At 37.9% G+C, this 22,523-nt stretch overlaps 1 protein-coding gene across 1 annotated transcript; it reads left to right on the forward strand.

Moving 5' to 3' along the window:
* The first annotated feature begins 11,586 nt into the window (after positions 1-11,586).
* On the forward strand, positions 11,587-15,510 carry LOC104091669 (transcription factor PIF7-like). Its single transcript, XM_009597052.4, has 6 exons — positions 11,587-11,736; positions 12,208-12,688; positions 13,511-13,597; positions 13,958-14,023; positions 14,238-14,702; positions 15,265-15,510. Exons 1-6 carry the CDS (start codon positions 11,621-11,623, stop codon positions 15,388-15,390), a joined length of 1,341 nt encoding a protein of 446 aa, XP_009595347.1. The 5' UTR covers positions 11,587-11,620; the 3' UTR covers positions 15,391-15,510.
* Positions 15,511-22,523: the final 7,013 nt, after the last annotated feature.

The raw sequence follows: 22,523 nt of genomic DNA on the forward strand, positions 1-22,523 counted from the left end.
CTTAGTCCCTTCTTACTTCTTTTAGCGCTCATCTAACAATTAAAGTGCTTTAAGAGGTAAAAGGATCAAAACAATGTCAATTAAAAATAAAAAGGGTATAGGCTTGTAATGTGGGTACCAAATAAAAGGTTTACAGGCTCAAAAGGGTTAACTAGGGATAGATTTCATTTGTGATAAGCAATAAGCTCAAAAAGATCAAAGAAAGCCTAAAATCATTTTTCAAACCGAGCATCACCTAAAATTTCGCTTCAACTCACATACCGGGCAAGTTCTAGACACAAGTACACTACATGGACTACACAAAAACCTCACCACACATGGCACATGACTCGCTAAGGACGGTCACATTCCGACTCTCAAACAATGCAAGTATTCACGGAGCAACGAGATATTAAGCATTAAGCGCAAAGTGAACACAAGTCAAGAAAATGAGAAATAGGCTGCAACAAAACATGCTATCCGTTTTAACAAGGCATCATCAATAATTTCAGAGTGAGAAGGGTCCCTTCTTACTTCTTTTATTCCCTACATTCCTACTCTAAAAAGAAAACAAAATTACCCGGTTCAAACTACATCCCATGGAAAAGAACCGAGGCACAAAGAAAAACCACAGGGGATTATTACTATCTACAAAGATACTATAAATATATATATATATATATACATTTTTTTTCATATTTTTAATTGATAAACTGATAGATAAACTGATAATTACTCCATATAGATGAATTTACTGCTATTTTATGCCATTAATCCAGTGAATATATTAGTACATTCATCCATACATCAAACATAAATCACCCCCACCCCACACTTAGGACTGTGCGTTGTCCCCAACGCACACAAACAAGGTAAAGTAGGGTGAGAAGAACTCCCTCAAGTCAAGGTGGAGGGCTCATCCGCAGTCTGTGGAGGAGCATCTGCATCCATAGCATTCCTATCATCAACAACTGGTGCGGATTCTGTATCAGGTGTTACAGCGACCTCAATAGGCCTGTTGAGTGGAGCCTCGGTGACTATGGGAGGAACAGGAGTGGATGGTCCGGCAGTGGATGATGCAATCAGCTGGGAGATGTCTGTACCTGCACATTGAACCAGAGCTCTGAGGAGTAATGATATCTCCTTCATCATCGTGGCCTGCTCGGTCTGAACTCGGCTTAGATCCGCACGAGTCTGTCTCAACTCATCCCTGGTGGCACTCAACTCGACACGAGTCGCTATCAGCTCAGCCCTGTTCTCTTGCATATCTGCTTGCATATGTTCAAATAATTGTTGGATGGTGAGCTTAGAAGACCTTCCCTTGTTCGGCTCTAGAACATGAGTGACATCATATGGTCCTGGAGCTTTAGCCTCAATGTCGTCATTCTCCTTGTCCCATAGTACTCCCCTCTCTGTTAAAAAAGCCGTTAGGGTATTAGCAAAGAACAGCCTCCACTTGTAATTCATCCTGGTTCGCTGCATTTGATCATGCATGATGGCTCCGAAGTTGAGTGGTATCCCCTCTAATAAAGCATATAATACGAGTGCGCGGTAACGAGGGACATCAGTTTTATGTTGGCATGGCAGCAGTCGGTTACAAATGAAATTTAGAGCCACACGTGCTAACGCACTCATGAATTCCTTTGCTATAGAGTGGTACTCCATACTCCCATGCTTCCATTCTGCATCCTTCCTGGTAGGGCATAGGACAGACTTAATGTGTGCATAATCTGGTGTTTTGCATATGGCGTCAAACCTGTCTGTGAGTGTGTGTGGCACCCTTAAGAAGTTATTCAGAGCTTCAGCTGACACATTAATATCTACCCCTCTTACTCGCACAATGTTTCCCCTTGCGTGACGCCAATTGGCGTAGAGCTCTCTAACAATGGTGAGGTTGGCTTTGCCATGGCCTTTCAGAATGGGTCCCCATTTTTGCACCTCTCGAATTGACTGGAGAAACTCTGAGTACTTTGTCTTAAGTGGTCCGATGTTTATCGGCTTTTCCGGAATGTACTTCTTTGAAACCAATATCTTCTTATAGGCTCGGAATGCCTTCTCATTAACAAAGTATTTCTCCCAATCAACTCGGTCTATGGGTTCACCCTCGTCTTCATCACTCATGTTGATCTGTAGGTGGTCATTGTCCGAATCGGAATCGGATTCAGATTCTGTAGTAATCTTCTCCTTCCCTTTATCAGTTGGAGCACTCATTCTCGAAGCTTTTCTTTGGTATGTCACAGGCTCTCGTATCTCTATTCCTTTGCTTGGTGTAATACCCTTCTTCACTGTCCTCCTGACCAATGTTTCCTCCTCCTCTTGCTCTGAATCATCACTTAACTGCCTAGGCAGCAGTTCCATTTCCTTCTCCGTCCGCTTCCTTTTTTTCTGTGGATTTGGACCGCCCGCTGCCCTTCCGGTAGGCTTTTTGGGCGGTTGCTTGTTACCATCTTTGTCTTGTTGCTTGGATGGTTTACTCGCTGCTGTCATTTTACGAATCTAAGTACCTGCAATGCAAAGAATTCAACAATTAGCAGATGAAACAGCGAAGTTCAGCTTGAAAGCAATTGCAACAGCTTGCAGACTTCAATTTATTCGTAAAGTCACGCCATTCACTCTTCATGGAATTGTAGCTCATGACTTTCAGCAAGTATGTGATAACTCTCTTCAAAAATTCAATTTCACATAGCCCCTCACTCGACCCCACACTTATTCTCAAGCATACACCAATGTTGCTCGGTTACTCAGACTTCACCGACGCCTAAATTTTCCTCAGGGACAATTCGTCGAACATGTGGTATGCAACAAGTGTGCCTAGTTCATTCTATCAGTTGAGCAATGCAACTACCCTCCCAAAATTGGACGAGATGAAGGGAATTATAGTTTATCATCTCGCAACCATTACAACTACCAAGAACGACAGCCCTAAAAACCTTGAAATTGCAAAACCTACTTGTTGCTACCATTGAAGGAGGGAGGAGAGATGAATTAGGAGAGAAGCCAACGGAAGAACGAAAAGGATGATGCGTACCTGTCGCGTTTGAGCTTATCGCGTTACAATTTTGATGAGAGAATTCTGTTCTGCGTTCGTAGGCTTCGCCAAAAAGAGACGAGTGGATGCGTCGCAAGAAACGTTTTTTTTCGAATAGGTTATCTTAAGATGTGTTAAAATATATATTACTTACCTGTGCGTGCGAGCTTTGACGCGACGCATCCCCTTGTCTTCCTTCAAAAATTTTCGGACGCGATACGGGCGCGATAGGCAGACTTCACTGCCTTGAGCAATTGGCCCGTCAAATTTTTTTTTTTTTTTTTTTTTGCTGAGGGGGACGCGACGCATCCGCCTCGTTTTCTTGAATAAAATCTATGTCCTACGAAAAGAAAGAAAAAACAACAAAAAAATAAAAAAATTTAAAAATAAAAATAAAAAAAACTAACTAACTTGGGTGGCCTCCCAAGAAGCGCCTGATTTAACGTCGCGGCACGACGCAACATGTTCTTCATGCCTCCACTAAATCCATTGTGGTCTTGTGACGTGCAATGTCACCACCCCAATAGTGTTTTACTCTTTGGCCATTTACCAAGAATGTCGTATTGGACCCCTTATCACACAATTCTATCGCACCATGAGGTTTCACACTAACCATTTCAAACGGACCCGACCATCGAGATTTAAGCTTTCCTGGAAAAAGCTTTAGCCTTGAATTAAACAGTAGAATTTCTTGACCTGGTTCAAACTCACGATGTTGGATATGCTTATCATGCCATCTTTTGGTCTTCTCTTTATACAATTTGGCATTTTCATACGCATGCAATCGAAACTCATCAAGCTCGTTGAGTTGTAGCAATCTCTTCTCACCGGCCAAGTCCATCTCCATATTTAGCTTTTTAATCGCCCAATATGCTTTGTGTTCAAGCTCGACGGGCAGATGGCAGGCCTTCCCATAAACCAACCTGTACGGAGAAGTGCCTATTGGGGTCTTGTACGCAGTGCGATATGCCCATAATGCGTCATCCAGCTTCCCGGCCCAGTCCTTTCTATTCATACTTACTGTCTTTTCCAAAATCTGCTTGACCTCTCTGTTGGAAACTTCTACTTGACCACTCGTTTGGGGATGATAGGCAGTGGAAACTTTGTGCTTGACTCCGTATTTTGCAAGAATATTATTCAGCAGTTTGTTACAAAAGTGAGTTCCCCCGTCGCTTATCAACACTCTTGGGGTCCCAAAACGTGTGAAGATGTGCTTCTTTACAAAGCCTACCACAACCTTTGCGTCGTTAGTAGGAAGAGCTATGGCCTCTACCCACTTAGAAACATAGTCGACCGCCACCAAGATGTATCTGTGTCCGTTAGAATATGGGAATGGTCCCATAAAATCAATCCCCCAAACATCAAAAAGTTCTACCGCCAGTATATTTTGCAAGGGCATCTCGTGCTTCCTCGTGATAGTTCCAGTTCTTTGGCATCTATCACAATTTTTAACGAAGGCATGTGCATCCTTAAACAATTTTGGCCAATAAAAACCTGATTGTAGCACTTTTTGGGCGGTTCTATCCCCGCCGTGATGACCTCCATATGGTGACGCATGGCAGTCATGTAGTATAGCCTTCATCTCTTCCTCAGGAACACACCTTCTCACCAACTGATCTGCACACTGCCTATATAGGAATGGCTCATCCCACACGTAGAACCTTACATCATGTAAGAATCTTCTTCTATTGTCAGCTGTCCATTCTAGTGGCGTTACCCCACTTGCGATAAAATTCACATAATCTGCATACCATGGGGCTTCACCTGAGGTGATTGCTAATATTTGCTCATCCGGAAATGTTTCTTTAATTGACCCTCCTTCAGCTACATGGTTCCGGCTCTCTAATCTGGACAAATGATCGGCCACTTGATTTTCTGTCCCTTTTCGATCTCGGATCTCTAAGTCAAATTCTTGCAAGAGGAGGACCCAACGAATCAGCCTCGGCTTGGCGTCTTTCTTTTCAAATAGGTATCTGATAGCTGAATGATCCGTGTAGACGATGACTTTGGTTCCCACTAGATAGGATCTGAACTTGTCAAACGCCCACACCACTGCAAGCAACTCCTTTTCAGTCACTGTATAATTTATCTGAGCTGGATTCATAGTTTTGCTTGCATAATAAATGGAGTGAAAGATTTTATCCCTCCTTTGCCCCAACACCGCTCCAATTGCTATGTCACTTGCATCGCACATCAACTCAAATGGTTGTGCCCAATCGGGGCCAATGATAATTGGTGCAGTCACCAATCTTCCCTTCAGCTCCTCAAATGCTTTCAGACATGCATTATCAAACTTGAAGGTAACGTCTTTCTCTAGAAGCCTGCACAAAGGGGAAGAAATTTTCGAAAAATCTTTAATGAAACGACGATAAAAACCTGCATGACCCAAGAAACTGCGAATGCCTTTGATGGATGTCGGCGGGGGCAATTTTTCGATCGTCTCCACCTTTGCTTTATCCACCTGTAGACCATCTTTTGAAACCTTGTGCCCCAAAACTATACCTTCACGTACCATGAAATGGCACTTTTCCCAGTTTAGCACCAAGTTCGTCTCTTCACACCTAGCTAGCACTTTATCAAGGTTCATTAAACAACTATCAAAAGAACATCCAAACACAGAAAAATCGTCCATGAATACTTCTACATATCTTTCAACCATGTCAGTGAAAATAGCCATCATACACCTTTGAAAAGTCGCAGGTGCATTACAAAGACCGAAGGGCATTCTCTTGAACGCATACGTGCCATAAGGACATGTAAATGTAGTTTTCTCTTGGTCTTCTGGGGCTATAGCAATCTGATTATACCCCGAATAACCGTCCAGGAAACAGTAGTATTCCTGGCCAGCTAATCTATCAAGCATTTGGTCAATAAAAGGAAGGGGAAAGTGGTCTTTCCGGGTGGCATTGTTCAGTTTTCTGTAATCTATGCAAATTCTCCATCCAGTTACAGTTCTTGTAGGAATTAAGTCATTATTTTCATTAACTACTACGGTTATCCCCCCTTTCTTCGGCACACATTGAACGGGGCTTACCCATTTACTATCAGAGATTGGAAATACAATACCTGCATCAAGCCACTTAATCACTTCTTTCCTTACCACTTCTTTCATGATTGGATTTAGTCGGCGTTGGTGTTCTACACTTGGCTTGTGTCCGTCCTCCATGAGGATTTTGTGCATGCAGAAAGCTGGACTAATGCCTTTAATGTCAGACATTGTCCACCCAATTGCTCGCTTGTGCTCACGTAGCACCCTTAATAGCTTTTCTTCCTGTAATTTAGACAAGTGAGCAAAAATAATAACAGGTAAAGTGTCAGAACTTCCCAAATAAGCATATTGAAGGTGAGGGGGTAGGGGTTTAAGTTCCAAATTTGGAGCTTTTTCAATTGACGGCTTTGGTGGAGGGCCACTTGGCCTATTCAGGGGCTCAAACGGGATTATTCCTTGCATGTAACCACATGATGTATCTAGGATTCCCTTCATCTCCTCAACCTCATCATCCATCTCCAAGCTATCAAACATCATGATTGCTTTTTCTAAACAGTCGCCTAGATATACACTCGTGTCAAGAAGTTTCTCATCCACCTCCACCACAGATATCATAGAGAGCTCCTCATAGTGGCGGGGGAGTTGGATTGCTTTGTAGACATTGAAGACTGCCTCCTCGTTGTCCACTCTCATAATCATTTTCCCTTCTCTCACTTTAATTATTGCATCGCCAGTAGCCAAGAGAGGTCGTCCCAATATGATTGGAACTTGTTCATCAGCCTCGAAGTCTAGAATAATGAAGTCAGCTGGGAAGATGAATTTTCCAATTTGCAGCAGCACATCTTCAATCACTCCTTCGGGGTAGGCTATGGACCTATCAGCTAATTGCAACATCACGGTGGTTGGTCTCGGAGCTCCCAGACCTAATTGCTTAAACAAGGATAACGGCATCAGATTTATGCTTGCACCCAAATCACACAGAGCACGTCCCACGTTAATATTACCGATTTGTACTGGAATAGTGAAGCTGCCAGGGTCCTTAAGCTTTTGGGGAAGCTTGTTTTGGACCCTTGATGTGCACTCCTCAGTAAGTGCAACCGTCTCGAACTCAGTCAATTTCCTCTTATGAGCCACTATGTCTTTTATGTACTTAGCGTACTTTGGAATTTCACGAAGTACATCCACTAATGGAATATTTAACTGAACCTGACTCAACATGGCGAGAAATTTGTTGAACATGCGATCGTCATTCCTTTTCTGCAATCTTTGGGGGAAAGGTGGTGGTGGCCTTGTAACCTCCATTCGCTCTGAACTTGCATCATCTTCCTTTGACTCTTGTGTTGCCTTAGGTGTCAACTCCCCCCAGGTATAGGTTTTTCTTTTATCTTCCTTGGCACTTCCTCTAGTTCCCTCCCGTTTCTAAGTGTAACTGCATTAATTTGAGGGTTCTTCTCTGTATCACTGGGAAGTGAGCCTGTAGGTCTAGTATTTTGGTTTGCTGCTAACTGCCCCATTTGCCTCTCAAGATTTCTGAAATCGGTCCTGAGCTGTTGATTGTCTAGTAACAACTTTTTCAGCAAGTCATTCGTACTTTCTTCCATTTGTTGGGGTGGCTTCTGAGGTTGAGTAAAATTCCCTTGAGGCCTATACTGATTCTGTTGACTTCCGCCCCATGAGAAGTTAGGATGATTCCTCCAGTTTGGGTTGTAAGTGTTCCCATATTGCGCATGTTGATTCATAGGACCTCTGTTTTGTTGCCCCACATAGTATATAGATTCAGGATTCGTGGGGCACATGTCAATCATATGACTATCTCCGCATAGTTCGCAACAAATAGACATCTGCTGTACATGTTGCATTTGTTGTGTTGTCATTCTATTCATCTGATTTGCCAATTTTGCTATATCGGCTCTCATGGCGGAAAAGTCATCAAGCTCAATCAAACCGGCGGCCTTCTGTTTAATTCCCCTTCGTGAATCCCCCTCTCCTTGCCAATTATGGTCATTAGCAGTGAAATTATTTAGCAAGAGTTGTATTTCACTATACGGTCTTGCCATGCAACTACCCCCACAAGCTGAGTCAAGATTCATCTTTGATGCTTCATCTAACCCATCAACAAAAGTGTGACCCAATACCTCATCAGTTTGACAATGATGCGGGCAGTCTCTGAGTAGTTTCTTGTATCTTTCCCAAGCTTGACGAAGTGTCTCGCCATCCCGTTGTTGGAACCCAAGAATTTGGCTCCTCAACGACTTTGTCTTCTTAGTTGGGAAAAACTTGATTAGGAATTTCCTTGCTAGATCATCCCAAGTGTGGATAGAGTTCGCGGGCTCCTTTTGCAACCATTCTTTAGCTTCCCCCAACAGTGAAAAAGGGAATAGTGTCAGCCTGACATAGTCCTTGGAGACGTTCGGATAATTGTAAGTGTCCGTGATTTCCAAGAAGTTCTGAATATGCCTCTGCGGGTCCTCATGAGATAGACCCACATATTGTCCTGTGGACTGAATCAGCTGTACCATGTACTGTTTGAGTTCAAAATGCCCAGTGATATCAGGCTTCACAATAGCCTGAGTCATATTCGCAAGATTGGGCCTTGCGGCTTCAATTACCGGACGCTCTTCATTGCCTGCCATATCTATTGGCTGTGGTTGGACTGCGATGTCCAAATCTCTTTCTATTCTCGTTCTAGCTTCGTGTTCCCTTCTCACTCTATGTAGTGTTCGTTCGATTTCTGGATCAAGAGGAATGAGGTTGTTTGCACTTCTACTCCTCTGCATTCGAGAGAAAACCCTGCGTTGACACAAACCAGGCAAACTGAAAATTAAAACTTGAAAACAAATATCTAATAAAAGCTTAACTTAGTCACGTAGCTAATTTCTAAGTCCCCGGCAACGGCGCCAAAAACTTGTTGCGACCAAACATACTCACGCAAGTATACGCGGTCGTCAAGTAATAAAGTGACTAAAAGTCGGATATCGAACCCACGAGGACTTATAATTAACTATTAACTAAATTAGACTATCCTTATTATCTAAACAAGAATTAAATCTAAAAATATTTTATTCCAACTAATTAAATAAGAAAAATATAAATAATAAACTTTGAACAGAGAAAGAGCAGATTTTTATGATATCAATGTAATGAAAACGATCTAGGGTTATGGGCTATCTAACAATCCTATTGTATTCTTCAATTTAATTGACCGACTGATTTATCTAGCTTATTGGTTGACAGGGTTAATGCTCATAAGAATCTGTCGAGTTCTTACTCGCCTATTCAAGCTAACCTAACGCCTATATGTCTATGGAGTTAGAATCAACAAGAACGCATTTATAATTCCTGTAAATCAACCAAGCAAGGCAATTAGGTATATGTCTATCCTAACCACGAATCCGTTCCCCGATGCCCGAGTTCAAGAACTTGCCCTACTCAATCCTATATGCAATATAGAATTCCCACTTTCGAGTTCAATTCTAGATTCGTAGATAATATTCAATTGGTGATCAAGCAATTAAATAATTAAGTGCAAGATTGAATAAATAAACTAATATGATAAATCAAGAAGTCAAAATCAATATCCGAATAACAATAGTCATGAAAGAACCACAACCCTAGAACGTGAAGTTTAGCTCCACATAGACATGGTAGCCAAACAAATCATATAAAGAAACATAAAAATTACTAAGTTTGGTGGGAGAAAGAAGAAACTTGATGAACTCCGGCCTCCACAGCTCTTTCGTGGCTTTTTTCCTCTTCCCAATATGTTAGATAACCTAAAGGAGGCGTTTTTGGCTTATATATTGCGTACAAAAGTCGTGGGCCAAAGCTCTCCTATTCCTAGTCCAAATCGGCTTCAGGGATTGATGCTAAGGTGGATGCGACGCATCCACCTTGTCCTCCATTTCAATTTTTCTTCTGCGAAGGTGGATGCGACGCATCCACCTTGTCCTCTATTTCTCAGCTTGCACGCGATGGCGGACGCTATGGCCCAACTTCACTGCTAAGGTTGCATGCAGGATGATGTTTTCCTAGGTTGGATGCGACGCATCCAACCCTTCTTCCTCTGGCTAAACCACCTTTTCTTCATATTTTGCACTCCGAACACCTTAAATCGTCACACATAACTTAATTAGTCATCAAACCAATAATTACACCATGTTGGGTGTTTTAAAGATTGAATAACATCAAAAAGTGGTTAAAACATGGGCAAAGTAACATCAACACATATCGAAATATGCCAAACATCAGTTAACATTCTGAACTCATACACATCAAATCCTGGCTCCACCTCTGCATGGGGCCTCCTGGTTAGGTAGTATAGCATAAATGATATCTAATTCAATTGTCACCCAATCTTCCACGTGATGACAAGGTGTTGCGGAAGTACTTGACATGTTTGATTCAGAACAAAACAATACCAACTTAGAGAAAACCTGTTGTCCCTTTGCCTAGGCTAGAAAATGTTTGACACAGGACTTATGCTCTTTGTCTCTTGAGATGATAAATGCTACGACAATAGCTCTTGGATTCTTTATCTATTAGTTTCTATGTAAACAAAGAAAAGGTAATGAGCCCTGCACTACACTAATGCTTTAAACTTCCCTGTTATCACAAATTTATTTTGAAAGAGGGTAACAAGAAATGAAAGAGGGAATTGATTATGAGAATTCTTGGTTCTTTTAAAGCAGCATAATTTCTGTTTCGTGGTAGCTAATAGTGGTAGTACTCAATATGCAACTACTAAGCTGGGGTAAAGTGCTTAAGTTATAAAAAAGTTAATTACTAACCGCATTAACTTATAAATCTAGCACACATTTACATTGACTTTGAGATCTCTAAGGATTCTAATTTTAATTTAAGGGTGCTTAGAACTTTATAATGTTTATAGGAGATCAGGGATGAGAGTGACAAGAGATAAACTATAAAGGACCAGTCCCACCTCCACTTATGAGGTGGGACATAAATTAAGATTGCTGAATCACTAGTTACAGTCAAACCTCTCTATAACAGTCTCGTTTGTTCCGAATATTTTTGGATGTTATAGCAAAGTGCTGTTATAGAGAACATATATTATAACATAATATAAAAATTGATTCCGAAAAAGCTTGGCTTTTATAGAAAAATGCTGTAATAGAGAGGTCTGACTGTATATAGAGAAACCAAAGTCCAGATATAGATCGCGACAAATTGAATCGAATTGAATGCTTTTAACCCCATTTAAGTGGAAAATATCTTTGTTAAGGTAAAAAGAGAATAGTTCCATATATTGCAGATCTTTAGGTGGATGAATAGTCTTAATTTCCCACCAGAGTCTATTTAGTAAAAGGAGGAATATAGGCAGAATAAGAATATACAAGTTACTATATATGAATAGGCAGGTTGACAGATATGAACAGTAGAGAGGAAGAAGCCAAAACTTATCCATTTGGAAATCCAGGCTTTACTTGCTACAGTATACATGGTGTGTATACAGTATATATAGTCAGCTGAATATGACATCTCCTAAAGGGGACCAGAATGACATTAAGTACATTTAGTATAAAAGAGAGAGTAAGCCAATGTATTCATTATTAGGAGTGGCAGTCTGGCACTGAGAAGAGTTAGACTCTGTCAGAGGCATCAAAATGAGTCATAATTGGAATCATAGGCAACAAAGACAAGAACAAGTAGTAGAAGAACAAGAGGAAAACAGATACCCACACGTGCATAACCAGCAACCTCAGAATCATCTTGTCCCCATGTATGTTCTCTTATACTACTAGTAGTCTATGCTGCGCGGACTCTCCAAAATGCTGCCACACTCGTATTGGATCCTCTAAAAATACATTACTTTTGAAGGATTCGACACGCACCCAGCAACATCTTTGGAGAGTCCGAGCAACATAGCAAGTAGTAACATTTTTCTTGAAACTTAATTTATTGCTTTCTACTTATCTGATTCTCTTTGTTCAAATAATCAAAGTTTCATGCTCAGTAAATAAGAAAAACCAGAAGATTTTTTTGTGCTGCTGCTAGAAATCATAACCCCACTAATGATTCCATAAAGGCAGCCCGGTGCACTAAGCTCCCGCTATACACGGAGTCCGGGAAAGAGCCGGACCACAAGGGTTTATCGTACGCAGCCTTACTCTGCATTTCTGCAAAAGGCTGTTTACACGACTCAACCCATGACCTTCTGGTCACATGATAACAAATTCATTTAAAATTTCAGGTCAAAATGTGAAGTTGCAGAGCTAACATGGGAAAATGGGCAACTAGCTATGCTCAGACTTGGAAACAACCTCCCCAATGAGCAAACAAAACACACATGGGAAAGGGCCAGTGACACATTAGAGTCTGTTGTGCATCAAGCCACTAATTGCCAAAAGCAAAATCTTGATCTAAAGGGAATAAGTGACAAAAATAAGGCAAACATCAATACTGAGAATATTGTGAAGCAAGAAACAATAGGTGGAGTGGCAAAAAAGAGGATGAGATCAGATTCTGACCCCCAATTATATGGGACTAGTGGAAGATTAGTAGGAGAATTTCATAAGAATATTGTTGATCAGCATGCTGAACCTAGTGCTTCTGCAAGTGCTAGGGACACTGTTATGACATGGCCTAATTATCATTCCCTTGACGAGTCTTCTCGCAGCTTTAAGTCCAAAGCCACTTTCAATGAGGATTCTGCCTGTCATATTGCTGGCTTGGTAATTTTCTATATGTGCAACTATACTAGTACTGATTAATTATAATCTCCTTTTCTTATTTTGGATTTAACTTTTACAATCAAACTTCTCGATAACAATTAACAACCCCGTTTGTTCCGATATTTTTTTTCTGTTATAGTGAAGTGTTGTTATAGAGGATATATATTATAACATAATATAATAATCAGTTCCGAGAAAAACTCGGCTTTTATAGTGAATGTCTATTATATAAAGATATTGTTATAGAGAATTCTGACTGTATATATAAGGATATAAGATTTTTTTTATACTTTTAATGTAGATTTAACTTATTAGTAAGTTAGTTATTATCATTTTTATTTAGTTAGCGATTAATATTTATCATAAGGATTTACCTATGATTACCTTCTACTGTAACTAAAGCATACCTACAACCCCTTTATACGTGACAACATTACATGCTTCTACGAAATATAATTCGTTCTTCTATATACATATAAGTAAACATATACTCCATTGGTATGATTCCAACATAAAACATTCTTTAGATATGGTTAAGTATAAAGAATTGTGATAGTTAAATAACTCTTCACATGGTTCCTAAAAATATATTTCTAATTTATATCCCACTCAACACAAAAAATGTTTAGATCCTTCTAATTTGAACTCTCGTAATCCTTGTACTAAAAAATGTATATTTTGTAGCCAGTATGATGATATAATGCTATGTTCTTGTACTACATATAGTACTTTCGAATATTTTGTAGTGGTATATCTAGCTACCTCGAGAAAATAAACATATCATCAAATTCTCAATCCATATTGGATCATGACTTGTGACAGGAAAACAAGGAGACAGAACGTGAAACAAAAGCCCATAACACGTTAGGACGCAGCCGAACAGCTGCTGTTCATAATCAGTCAGAGCGGGTATGTTGGATCTAATGCACCTTAATTATAGGGATGAATACCTTAATATAACATCAGAAAATAAGGTAGTGAAACAGTACTATTTCCTGTCCATATAAACTGAATTTATTTAAAAATATTTGACATCTAGCTAGAAAACAATTTTTTCCCCTTCTAATTCACTATTACTGCACCAATTAGTTCATTGTTAACTAAGTGAGATGTTTAAGATAGAAATAGAGGAGATTGTAGACAAATACTATATAGTTAAGGTTATCAGTATCTTTCTTTACAAAAAACCTTATGGACCAAAAATATTTAACTTGGCAGAGGCCTTATAATAATATGAAGTACTAAATCACATTTTTTTGGGGGTTTTAGAGACGCCGCGATAGAATCAATGAGAAGATGAAAGCTCTGCAGAAGTTGGTGCCAAATGCAAGTAAGGTGAGTTAGCTACAACATATATATCTAATGCCACACTGATAAATGCGGTTTCTCCGCATATTCATCATGTAACGAGCACAATACTTAATTGCGTGATTATCTTTTAGGTGACCTGATAGTTATTAAAAGTTGATACTTTTATGTTGTTAGTGTATAACAATTAAACTAATAACTTAAAGGTTATTTAATTTTCACAAAACTGTGGATTATACAGACAGATAAAGCATCAATGTTGGACGAAGTCATAAAGTACTTAAAGCAGCTTCAAGCACAAATTCAGTTAATAAGCAATGCAAGAAACATGGAGTCTCAAATGATGATGCCTCCATTGTCTCTAGGATTAATGCAACTACCACATATTCAGATGCCTTTACTAGCAAGAATGGGCATGGGTGTCAATCTTGGCATGACAACAGGAATGCTTAACAATATGACTGCTAATTTAGCTCCAGCTGCTGCAACAACTCCTCATCAGTCTCTTACTGCTCCCTTCATTTATCCAACCTCAGTTGCTACTTCCTGTCCTCCCTTCATGTCACCGGCCTTTGCCATGGCCACGACCATTCCTACTCCGCCACAAGCTAATGGCGATGCGAATGCAAGCAGAGCTGCATTTGGCGCCCCCAGTGATACCCATTCATTCCCTTTTAATGACCCCCGCAGTGCATTTCTAGCGCAAGTAAGTTAATCCTATGTTCTTGACAAATTTCAGTACTCATACACTGGTAACATTAAGAATTTTAAGCTATTAATGTATTTTAATCCGTTGCGCGCAGTAAGTAACTTGTCTTAGCTATCAGGTAACTGATCTCATTTTCTATATATGAGGTTACTTGTAGGTTTTAGGTTATCTTTTACATGATATGATATATGTAGTTACACTCCTCTTGACATACCTTTTTTCATCCAATCAACAATGTTGTTTAAATTAACTCTTTTTTTTTCAAGTAGTGTTTGATCAAGGTTATATTTCACCTCATAACTTTTAAAATTTCAACATTTTGATTAGAAGGTACAGATATATATATATATATATATATATATATATAGGTTCTAAAAAAGAGAAAGTTGGCTTCGTTATTTATATGTTTAATATTTCCTTAAAAGGTTGAAAACTGAAGATTTGGTCAATATCACTCCTTGCGTCTTAGGTCTACTATAGAAAGCTAACGTTGAACCAATATATATTATTTCTATGTTTTGGTAATTTTTGAGTTTCTTTATTTTGTGGTTTCTTACAGTCAATGAACATGGAGTTCAATAACGAGATGGCTGCGCAGTATATGCAGCAGGCAAATAATCTGTCTATGCAGACAAGAAGCAAGAACTTGAACCAGGGAAACCTCAACCAAAGGCAAACGGAATGATCATAATATATACCGCATTTTTCTTATTTTCGTGCATTTGATGCATTTAAGTGCACAGATCTTGTAAACTTTAAGGTATTATCCAAGTTTTACTGTGCAATATCCTAGCATTGAACTTTCTTTACTCTTTTTTCTTGTAGAATAAGTTTTCTCGAACAATGTTTTAAACAAAGTATTTGTCAATTTTGTTATTTAATTGAAGTAAATAACTCTAATTAATTAATACTCAAATAAGATTGTTTACTCTTAAAAATAGATAATAATTGAATTTATACGCAGTTTTAAGGATATGTAGATTAATTCGATACAAGTGATTAATAAAGTTAGATGAGAGATAGATGAACATCCAAATCAGTAGTAGTACTGAATCCGGGCTTGGTTATGAGCTTAACAATTAGCCTGCCTTCGGTTCGGAGCCAAACACTTATGAAGAACTATAAACAAAATTAAGAACTTTGAGTCACCTTTAGAAACAGAGAAAATAAATGTATATTGTCTTGGTATACGTGTTATAATGTGTTTCTTGAATAAAAACTATTTTCTTTATATAGTAGGAGAGTTTTATCCCTAGTACAATTCTAAAAAAGATAAAAATCTTTTTTTTCGTTAATCACTGATCTGCTGTCAATACGGGCCGAGATTCACGCCGTGATACCCGATCGGGCGCGAATATCACGACCCTTCGCTAGTCGTGTGCAACTACTTTGTAGTGTTTTTCGGAGTCACGGGGCTCGAACCGTGTCCTTGTAGTAGGACTAGCGAAAGGACGTCCTTGCTTCGTTTTGACTCACCGGAAAATCGGGGTGCTCATTAGCCCCGGTTTCACCCGTATACAAAGATTAAGAAGGATGTCATTGTGAACGATTTTTTTTCTTCCGACGATATGAAATTAGATTCACAACTCTGATTTTTTATCACCACTCGCGAAGTGGTCATCCTCATCCTCATACGAAAGGGAATATAAAAGGAAAAGAAAAAACAAAATCGAGAACCAATTGGATTATCTCGAAAAGATTTTGTGTGGGTTCTACACGAAACAGTCTCTTGATATATAACACGACTTTCATATTATAAAAAAGTCAGCCCGACACATATAGTATTATGTGGTCACATAAGGTCCAGGAAAGTGTCACGGCTCAAGGGTGTGATTTAGACCTTCGTATTATAAATGTGGAAAATTCTAGAAATGAGAGATGGATGGTGATAGAGTTGAATATTGCAACAAATTAAAGTTTCGTACCCCAATGCATTAAAGAAGAAGCAGAATTTAAGGCGTTTGATGAGGTTACATTGGACCATTTGCATCTTTGTCATAGGCTGGACCTAACAGAAATGGTTGGAGTCATTTGTATACTTGAAAAGGAAGGACAATGTTTTCCTTGCCATTCTTGACATTCTATATGTCCCATATTACTAACTGGATGGAAAATCTCTTTCAGAAATTTAAGACTTTTCCAAGATGCATGATATCATTGGTACAAGCTTATTGGTTTCCTTTAATAGATAGTCCAAATTGTTGAGTTATATTGTTGTTAATTCACACGGATTGAGTAAGGGTTCCGAGGGTTTACAAATATCTTGGGTCACTCTTTTCTTAAGATTTTGAGTTAGGTATTTAGTAGGGCGTTTGGACATAAAAATAATATAATTTTGAAAAAAAGTAATATTTGGAATTAAGTTGAAAAATAATATTTGGAATTAGAAATTATGTTTGGACATGTATTTCACTTGAAAAATATTGCAGTTTTGTGAGATGGGAAACAAAAATTTCTGAAAATTTTGAAAAAGACCACTTTTTGGTTTTTGAAAAAATTCCCAAAACTTGCAAACTTTCATGGACAAACACGTTTTTAAAAAAAAAATCGAAAAAAAAAAAATATCTATGGACAAATGGGTCCTTAGATTTCCCCCCCCACATAGTATCAAATCTTTGACAAGTACGTTTTGGCACTCGTAAGCTAGCATTAAAGTTCGCATATGAATTCTCAATGGGGCTAATACGAGCTTAGGATATTCGCGGGCTAGCCAGTTGTCGGATTGATAATTGAAAAATAGCCAACATTTACAAAGTTATTGAAAAATAGCTACTATTCTGCTAAAACACGTGAAGTTCCAGCATAATATGTTGAATTATGGAGCTCATGTATATCAATTTCTAGCATATTATGTTGGAACTACAGCACGCGGAAAGTTCCAGCATAATATGCCGAATTATGTAGTTCCTGCGTAGAAAATTCCAGCATATTATGTTGGAATTCAATTACGAAATTCCAGCACATTATATTGAAATCTCATAAAAGGGCAGCCCGTTGTACTAAGCTCCCGCTATGCGTGAAATCCGGGGAAAGGCTGGACCACAAAGGTCTATCGTACGCAGCCTTACCCTGCATTTCTGCAAGAGGCTGTTTCCACGGCTCGAACCCGTGACCTCCTGGTCACATGGCAGCAACTTTACCAGTTACGCCAAGACTCCCCTTCAATATATACTGGAATCTCATATGAAGAATATTTGAACTCCGGCCTATTATGCTAAATTTTTTCGGATTTAAGGGTGCTTTTGTTCAGATTTTATCTATACATGAAAAAATGGCTAAATTTCGATTACTTTTGAAACTATGGCTATTTTTCAATTACCAGTTGCAAATCAGGCTATTTCTGATTTTCCCATAAATTACATTATTATGAAATATTTCTGTGATATGTGTATATCAAGTTGTATATTATGTATATCCATATATATCACACACATTTTCATGAATATACACAGATATACATAATATACAGGAAATAAACATATACTCCTATATGGAGGAATATAAATTGATACACAGGGGTTATACAGGAAAATATACACAGATGAAGTCATCTTCAACTTTGAATTTTTCAATATGAAAATTAGCTAAAATTTACCTCCAATCTTCTCCAAACAATTTCATGATTTAACTTCAAGCTTCTTAAGATGTTTTCAATAAAATCCGTATCACCCAATCGAAACAAATTATAATCACGCAAATTGAAAAAATTTGAACCAAGGTTCAATGGTATTTTTGGGTCTTACTTCAAACTCAAACAATGTATTCAATGTTATATTCACGTTTTTAACCTTCAGATTTTACAGCCATGGTTTCAATGTTTTCGGGGAAAAGTTCAACACCATATGGACAATTGAAGAAGGCAGAACATAACGGGTGATTGAGCTTAGCTTAAGCTGCCAATGGGCCGGGTCGGGTTTGCCCAACCTAGATCATGTGGACTTTAGCAATTGACGGACTGGGCTGGGCTAGTCCACCATTTTGATGGACCTTATAATGGTCAGCCCATCCCAGCCTTATGTGGGCCGGGCCTCCACGGGTCGGCCCATTTTTAAAAAAAATATAATGTTATATTTTTTCTTTAAGTTCTAACCTAAAAAAGGATAAATATTTAAAAGTCAATATCTTATTGAAATATTTTTGTAAAATTTAATAACTTTTATACTGTTCCAATATATCACAATAAATACTAAAAAAGTAAAATACAAGACTATATTTTATTCACTAAAAATCAAAACTCAAAACAAACTATTCAAGAGAACGTCCATGACGCTTATGGAATATCCAACACATCGTCTTTATCAAACACATATGAATCCGCTCATGACAAGGTTGTCTTAACATTTTCACTTTCATCTATATCTACAATTCATATGTAATATTAATTAGTTAAATATTAAGAATAATAAGATTTTAAAAAATTAATAATATTCAAATTCACATAAAAAAAATACTACCAGTTTGAGTTTGGGAAAAGCCGTGCAGCCAATTCAAGTAATAACAAGTGTTTGGATATTTTCACGATGGATGCAACTTTTGTACTTTGTCAGAACACGCCCACCAATGCTAAATATTGATTCTAATGCTATAGTGGTCATATGAATACTAAGTACATCACGCGCCATCACTGAAAGATCGGGATATTTTCTAGAATGGTCCTTCCAATACATCTCTTGAAACTTCTTAAGATCAAGCTTTGGTTCCTCTAAGTAAAGACCCAATTCTTACTTTCCATTGCTAGAGGCAATATATATTTTATATCTTAAATAAATATTTTTGTTAGGCCCACGAGCCGGCCCAGCCCAGCCTCGATCAAGCCTCACGGGCCACGAACTTATTCGGGCTAGGCTTAAAAGCCTCATTTTAAAATGGGTTTCAAAAATTCTAGCCCAATTCCGCCAAATTAAGGGTTGGACTGGCCCAACGGGTCAAACCCATATTAACGGCTCTAGACATATGGGTTAAATGTGCCGACAAGGAGAAAGGCCTCTATTTTATGTCAATCTTTTGCCTGGCTAGCATATAAATGTCAATTTCTCATTCTTTATAAAGTGAAAAAATGAGCTTTTCTTAATCAATGAAGAACACTCCCTTTTGAGATACTCACTGTTCCCCAACAAGCTTACAATTACGGAGTAAATTTTTCAAATGGTCATATAACTATGATTTTTTTCACCAAAGCCATATAATTTTATTTTCTCACACAAAAATCATATAACTATGACTTTTTTCACCAAAGTCATATAACTATATTTTCTCACACAAAAATCATACAATTTTTATTAACTCACACAAAAATCATAGTGATCGAAAAATATAACTTTTAGTAGTATTTTTTTTTATTTTCAGTCTAATAAATAATAATCCAATTAAAATAGGGATGACACAACCCGACCTGGCCCACCCAACCCAAAACATGATAGTTCTATCTTTTATTTTTCTTTTCAAAATTTTTATTCAAATTGATAACATTATTTTTTCATGTGCTCTCTAATTATACTTTTTATTTCTTTGTTTTTTTTGTCAGAATCTCATGCATTCTGAACTAAGTTTTTATGGGTGAAGAATTCACTTTTTAGTATTATTTTAACTTATGTAAATGGGTATTGGGTCAGGATGAGTTGGGTCATTCCTATTTTAAAAAAATAAATATAAAATTAACCGGTCGGCCGAAACTAATTGCATTTGCTAGTCAAAATATATATATAGAATGTGTTTATTATATATAAAAATATTTTATCGGCTATTATTTTTGGGAGCGACTAAAACTATACTCATATTTCTCCTATTTTAATTGAGTAATTATTTATTAGTCTGAAAATAATAAATAAATAAAACGTAAAAAAATACTACTGGAAAATTTATTTTTCGACCGCTATGATTTTTATATGAGTTAGTGAAAGTTTTATGATTTTTGTATGAGAAAAGAAAGTTATATGAATTTAGTGAAAAAAAGTCATGGTTATATGATTTTTGTGTGAGAAAACAAAGTTATATGACTTAGGTGAAAAAAAGTCATAGTTATATGACCATTTGTGAAATTTACCCTACAATATACACTTATAAATGTTCCACTATTCACTGGTGTTATAGCCAATAGTTTTTCCTAAGGAATTTTCATCAACAATCTTTTACTTGATGTTGGTGCATTTTTCTTTATTGTGTAATTTTCTTGTAACAATTTTCACCACTTGGATCTTAAATTAGTCTTTTGAGTGTTTCGGAGCTGAAAATAGTGCATGCAGAATTGTGAAGAAGTGGATCTATAATTTATAATATTTGACTGATTTAATTTTAGTCTCTTACCATGACTCACTACACTTTTAAAATTATACGTTTAAAATTATATTCTTTTTGAAATTTTAGTAATTTTTACATATATATGTTTAATCCGCGCCGAAAACAAGGGATTTGAACTGTCAATTTCACTTGTAGAGATGCACCCAATAATTGTTGTACCATAATAGTCTTTGAGCATGAGTTCACGCACACATATTTAAGTAATTTTAAAAAAATATAATATTATTATACATGACTTAGGGAGAGGAGTATTTGTTCACGTGAACTGTTACGCGGCGCCTTCCTGAAGTTCCTTGGAAGGGCGACGTAAGGCTAAGCAACCGATGTCAGTACGGTTACTGTCCGCCAACTGAGGTCCCCTCCGTACGCTAGACTAGATTGTCAGTGCCGTACGGGAAAATCAATGTCATGAGCAATTGAAAGAGAGCAGCAAAGAGAATTGAGAATGAAAGAAAGCTTGATTGCATTGAATGAAAGCTATTACAGAAAAACAAGACGGTGTCGGGAGGAGAGACACCAGTACAGAGAATTGTTTGCTTGCTTGAAAGTTTTGATTGCTTGGTCCCCCTTAATAATGCTTAAAAAAAATAAACCAAAGTTACATGACTAGATCTATGAAAGCTGAAAAATCACACTTAAAGAAAATGCAGGAGACCGACCAATATCAAGCCCAATTCGATACCGAGCCCCGAGTCAATATCGAGCTCGAGTCAATATCGAGCTCGAGTTAATATCGAGCTCTAAATCTGAAAATCGACCAATGCCAAATTCGACCAAGATCGAGCCAAGAGACAAGAGCCGTTACAGCCACACTAAGGAATAGAATCTCGGTGGGAATTAGGGAAAAACTAATCTATCATGGGATCCCCACTATGTATTTTTAATTATATCTAAAGTAGGATTCCTCCACTAAAAGAGGGATAACTACTATTTCTGTAGAGGGATACAACATTAAGGCATCGATACACTCTCATATTATTGATATTCACAGAGAAAAACATACTAATACTCATATAGAGATTATCCTTTTTTGGGTTTTATATATTGATTCGTCTTGCTTGTTCATAAACCGTTTTCCACTCAGTTTGGTTCGTATTTCATTCTTTATACAGTTAATACTCAATATATTTCTACTTACTTTCCGATTTGTGCCAAGTTATACCACGTATCCTTAGAATTACGTATAAATTCAACTCTATCCATTTTTCGGGTAAATAGTTTGGCGCCCACCGTGGGGCTAAGGATAACAATGGTTATTTGGTACGAATCTCTGCAAAACACACCATTTTACACTTGCTCTTGGAAGTATTTTTGATTTCAGGTTGAAAACGACGAATTCTCAATTAATGGCCCTACATATCGACAATGAAGCTGGCCTTAAAGATGAGAACAACAACTTAACCCCCGGGGGTGGAAGGCCTCTCATCGATCCCGTTGGAGCTTGGGTCAAAGAACTAATAAACGTCAATTCACATGCGGCAATCGAGGCAAACCAATGCTCCGACCCTGAAAATAGCATTA

This window comes from Nicotiana tomentosiformis, chromosome 6 (assembly GCF_000390325.3).
Source record: "Nicotiana tomentosiformis chromosome 6, ASM39032v3, whole genome shotgun sequence".
In the NCBI taxonomy this organism is placed as follows: Eukaryota; Viridiplantae; Streptophyta; class Magnoliopsida; order Solanales; family Solanaceae; genus Nicotiana; species Nicotiana tomentosiformis.

What these genes read in the sequence shown, in the direction of transcription:
- LOC104091669 (XM_009597052.4), top strand. Translation starts at nt 11,621, where the DNA reads ATGAGTCATAATTGGAATCATAGGCAACAAAGACAAGAACAAGTAGTA. An exon ending in TTCATAATCAGTCAGAGCGG is followed by an intron (nt 13,598 to 13,957) that starts GTATGTTGGATC and finishes TGGGGGTTTTAG; the next exon opens with AGACGCCGCGATAGAATCAA. An exon ending in TGGTGCCAAATGCAAGTAAG is followed by an intron (nt 14,024 to 14,237) that starts GTGAGTTAGCTA and finishes TGGATTATACAG; the next exon opens with ACAGATAAAGCATCAATGTT.